At 57.7% G+C, this 4901-nt stretch overlaps 1 protein-coding gene across 1 annotated transcript; it reads right to left on the bottom strand.

Annotated features, from left to right (window-relative positions):
* Positions 1–643: 643 nt before the first annotated feature.
* LOC132472359 (uncharacterized) lies at positions 644–2225 on the bottom strand. Its single transcript, XM_060071951.1, has 2 exons — positions 1949–2225; positions 644–1641 (listed from the first exon to the last, which is right to left on the bottom strand). Exons 1-2 carry the CDS (start codon positions 2223–2225, stop codon positions 743–745), a joined length of 1176 nt encoding a protein of 391 aa, XP_059927934.1. The 3' UTR covers positions 644–742.
* Positions 2226–4901: the final 2676 nt, after the last annotated feature.

Below are 4901 nucleotides of genomic sequence, written 5' to 3'. Positions count from 1 at the left end.
TTCTCTCTCGCCATTTCTCCATCTCTCTCTCCTTCTCCCTCTATCTCTCTCTCGCTTCCTTCATCATTTGTCTCCTCTCTCTCTCTCTCTCTCTCTCTCTCTCTCTCTCTCTCTCTCTCTCTCTCTCTCTCTCTCGCTCTCTCTCTCTCTCTCTCTCTCTCTCTCCCTCTCCCTGTCTCCCCCTCTGTCTCCCGCCCCTCTCTCTCCATTAGCAGCATGGCGGCTGGCAGATGGAGCCGCAGCTGTTCCAGGTAGTGGCTGGAGGAGGAGGTATTCCCTGTGGGCGCAGTCCTCCCGAGAGGAATCCAGCAGGAGCCTGTTCACACTGGAAGACTCAGAGTGGGATGAGCCGGTGTCTTCCAGTTCGATAATCACCTTTCTGCTCAGGCAGGCTTCAAGACGCAAATAACAACACGTGTGTGCGTGTGTGTGATCAAGATCTATGGGTGTGTGCTGAACTCACAATGAGAACAAGGTGTTCATCGTGGAGATGAGAGGCGTCTGTAGGAGATCGCAATGAAATGGAGACGGAGACTTGATTGCCGGTGAAAAACACGAGAAGGATTTATTTCCCCAAACACAGCAACCCGCACAGCCAGAGGTGCGTTCCTTAAGACATGCGTCTTACCACCCAGGTGGGTCCCACGCCCCCTTCCCTTAAAGGGGGCACGCACCATACAACATACACATTGAATTACGATACCGCTACAGACGCCCCCCCAGAATTCACACTCCCAAACAGTCAAGGCCAACGGGAAGGAGCCCTGAGCACACGCCCGAAACGACTCAGCGGAACCGGTGTGGGGGCCGAGGGGGCCACAGCAGGCAGCGCAGGAGTCATGAGGCGGTGTGGCTTGGAAACCGGAGGACGACCCCGCCGCGGGGGCAGAGCCAACCCCACGGGCTGGTCCAGATCCAGGTGGGCCGGCTTGAGGCGATCGACCGAAATGTAGTCAGGCCTGCCCCCAATGTCTACCAAGAAGGCCTTGTCACCGGCCTCCAGGACGCGAAACGGACCGTTGTAGGGAGGACGGAAAGGGCCCCGATGGGCATCATGGCGGATGAACACATACCCCGCCATCCGCAGGCTGGGCGGCACACAAGCCTTCGGGAGGCCGTGCTGCGAGGTGGGCACCGGCGTGAAACCCCGGACCCTGTCCTGGAGCGAGGTCCGCTCCTGGGCCGCCGACCAGGGAGCTGTGGCGGTGGGGATGAAATCCCCAGGAACCCTTAGTGGCTGCCCGTAAACCAGCTCGGCCGACGAAGCCCGCAGGTCCTCCTTAGGGGCAGTCCGGAGGCCCAACATGACCCAGGGGAGCCTATCAACCCAACCGTCATCCGTAAGGCTGGCCCGGAGTGCAGCTTTCAAGGAGCGATGAAACCCCTCACACAACCCATTAGCCTGTGGGTGATAAGCGGTTGTTCGATGGAGCCGCACACCCAGGCCCCCGGCGACCGCATTCCACAGCTCGGAAGTGAACTGAGGTCCCCTGTCAGAGGAGACATCAGAAGGGGGGCCAAACCGGGCGACCCAGGTGCCTATGAACGCCCGGGCCACGTCAGAGGTCGTAGTGGATGCCAGCGGGACAGCCTCCGGCCAGCGGGTGGTCCTGTCCACCATCGTCAGGAGGTAGCTGAACCCTTGAGAGGGCGGCAGGGTTCAGCTACCCCACCATGTCCACATGCACGTGGTCGAACCGCCGCTCCGGCACTGAAAAATGCGCCAGCAGAGCAGTCACATGCCGATGCACCTTGGCTCGCTGGCAAACCACGCAGGCCCGAGCCCAGTCCCGAATGTCCTTCTTAAGGCCATGCCAGACAAACTTCCCGGCCACCAGCTGCTGCGATGTCCTCCGCCCAGGATGGGCAAGGCCGTGCACGGCATCGAAAACCTGACGCCTTCAACTGCCGGGCACGACCGGCCTTGGCTGTCCAGTGGAGACGTCACACAGGAGCGTGGCACCGACGTTGTCGTACTTGATGTCCTCCAAACTGAGTCCCGTGACAGCTGTCCTCAGAGCCTGGACCTCCGGGTCGGAGGCCTGATCACCTGCCATGCTGGTGTAGTCGATTCCCAGGTGGACAGCTCCTGCGATGGCCCGGGAGAGGCAATCAGCCACGTGATTGTCCTTACCCGCCACATGGCGGATGTCCGTTGTAAACTCTGAGATGTAGGCCAGCTGGCACTGCTGACGGGCAGACCACGGCTCCGAAACCTTCGCCATCGCGAACGTCAATGGCTTGTGGTCCACGAAAACGGAGAATGGCCGAGCCTCCAACAGGAAACGGAAATGCCTAATGGCGAGGTAAAGGCCGAGGAGCTCTCGATCGAAGGTGCTATATTTCCGTTCGCAGGGGCGGAGCTGCCAGCTGAACTATGCCAGCGGCTGCCAGACGCCGTTCACCAACTGCTCATGCACGGCACCAACAGCATAGTCCGAAGCGTCGGTGGTCAGGGCAATCAGCGCCGCAGGCAAAGGGTGCGCCAGCATAGTCGCCTCGGCCAATGCCCGTTTAGTGTCCCCAAAGGCCGCCTCTCTCTCAGCGGTCCAGTCAATAATATGCTTCGTGGTCTTACCCTTGTGCCTCATACAGGGGCCGCATGAGCCGGGCCGCACGGGGAACAAAACTGTGATAAAAGTTCACCATCCCCAAAAACTCCTGCAGGGCTCGAACTGTAAGAGGGCGCTGGAAGTCCGCCACTGCAGCCACCTTCGAGGGCAGGGGAACAGCTCCCTCCTTGGTGATGCGGTGGCCCAGGAAGTCAATGGCGATCCGGCCGAATTGGCACTTGGCTGGATTGACAATCAGGCCATGCTGGCTGAGCCGCTCGAAGAGTGTTCGCAGATGCTTCATGTGCTCGGCCGTGGAGGCGCTGGCGATCAGAATGTCATCCAGGTAAACGAACAGGAATGGCAGGTCCCGCAGCACGGTGTCCATCAGGCGCTGAAGACGATGTGGAGCGGGGAAGCCCAGGGGCTGTCCGATCGCCGGACAATTCCAAGACGCTCCAGGGTGTCAAACTCAGACCTAGCAACGGCGAGCTTAGCAGAGTCGAGGCGCCGGGCCCTGGCGTAGACCGGCGGGCCAGTGGTCGCGATGTGATGTTCCACTCCGTGCTTGGTGGCGGCAGCTGAGAACGTGGGCTCCGTAAGCTCCGGGAATTCCGCGAGGAGGGGGGAAAACACATCGGAGGTTGAGAGTGCGCCCGACAGCTTCGTCTTGCCCGAGCCACTGAGCTCACATGCCAGGGAGCTAAAAGTCTCAGCACTTATCAAGCGCCGGTTCATCACATCCACCAAAAGGCCATTGGCGCAGAGGAAATCGGCACCGAGGAGGGGTGTGGACACCTCCGCGGTGACAAAATCCCAGCCGAAACGCTGACCCCCGAAACATAAAGAAACAGTCCTAGTCCCAAAGGTGCGGATGGGGCTGCCGTTGGCGGCCTCCAGGGCGGGGCCGTGGCCGCCCCCTATTCTGTCAATGCGTGACGCGGGCAGAACGCTCACCTGGGCCCCCGTGTCACACAGGAACCGTCGCCCAGAGCCTGTGTCTGTGATGAACAACAGACCCCCAGAACGGCCGACACACACGGCAGCTAGCGAGTGCCGGCCCGTGCATTTCCCGATGCCACGAAACTGCACGGGGGGCGGCACCTCCTAGCTTTGGGTCCATACAGGGCGTGGAAATAGCACAGGCCTGCAGACTGCTGTGGCAGTCGTCGTGTCGCCGCGGCCACAGCGATGGCGTCATCTCCAGGTCGCCAGTGGTGTGAGCCAATACGGCCGTGCAGCGCTCGCGCCCGGCGGCGAAAAAACGATCCGCCTCCCTAGCCAGAGCCCGAAAGTCCGTGGTGTCGCTGTTGGCTAGAGCTGCCCTGACACGCACTGGCAGCTGCTGCATAAATAAAGCCCGAAACAAAAAACAAGGCCTATTACTCCCCAGGAGATTGAGCATGTGATCCATGAGCTCCGATGGTTTGGAGTCCCCGAGGCCATTCAATGCCAGAAGCTGCTCGCCCCGTTCAGCCTCTGACAAACAGAACGTCTCCATCAGGAACCCCTTTAGCAATGCATACTTCCCACGGGCCGGGGGGTCCTCGAGAATATACATCGCTCTGGCCGCCGTCGAGCCACCAAGCGCGGAGACTACATAATAAAAATTGGTTTCATCCGCAGTAATCCCCTTCAGCGCGAACTGCGCCTCCGCTTGCGCGAACCAGACCCGCGGCTGCCGTTCCAAAAACTCCGGGAGCTTCAGGGAGACTGCCATCACCAGAGCAGCAGCCACGGAACCTTCCGCCGAATCCAACTCCATAGCCCAATCTCCGATCTGCGCGTCCTCGCTCTTCCAGCGCATAGAACAGTAATCCGGTAAAACGTCCGGAAACTGTCAGGGTCACCAATGTAGGAGATCGCAATGAAATGGAGACGGAGACTTGATTGCCGGTGAAAAACACGAGAAGGATTTATTTCCCCAAACACAGCAACCCGCACAGCCAGAGGTGCGTTCCTTAAGACATGCGTCGTACCACCCAGGTGGGTCCCACGCCCCCTTCCCTTAAAGGGGGCACGCACCATACAACATACACAGTGAATTACGATACCGCTACAGTCAGGTGTTACAGCATCCAACTGCTCTACTATTATAATATATTAGAACTATATATATAGTTATATCTGTATGTAACAGATCTAAATAAACTCTCAACTTCTTATCTCTAGATAATTAGTTTTACAATATATTAACATTATAAGTATATATATATTGTATTTTACAGATTTAAATATACTATCAACCGCTTACCTCTAGATAATTATTCTTATAATATATTAAAATTATAACTATATTTATATATACAATTGACCTAAACATAGTATTAACAGATAACCTTATCTAGG

Source organism: Gadus macrocephalus, chromosome 14 (genome assembly GCF_031168955.1).
Source record: "Gadus macrocephalus chromosome 14, ASM3116895v1".
NCBI lineage: Eukaryota > Metazoa > Chordata > Actinopteri > Gadiformes > Gadidae > Gadus > Gadus macrocephalus.
This window is presented reverse-complemented; position numbering and strand designations above follow the sequence as displayed.

What these genes read in the sequence shown, in the direction of transcription:
- LOC132472359 (XM_060071951.1), bottom strand. Translation starts at nt 2,225, where the DNA reads ATGGCGAAGGTTTCGGAGCCGTGGTCTGCCCGTCAGCAGTGCCAGCTG. An exon ending in CGTCGGTGCCACGCTCCTGT is followed by an intron (nt 1,642 to 1,948) that starts GTGACGTCTCCA and finishes CGCCCTCTCAAG; the next exon opens with GGTTCAGCTACCTCCTGACG.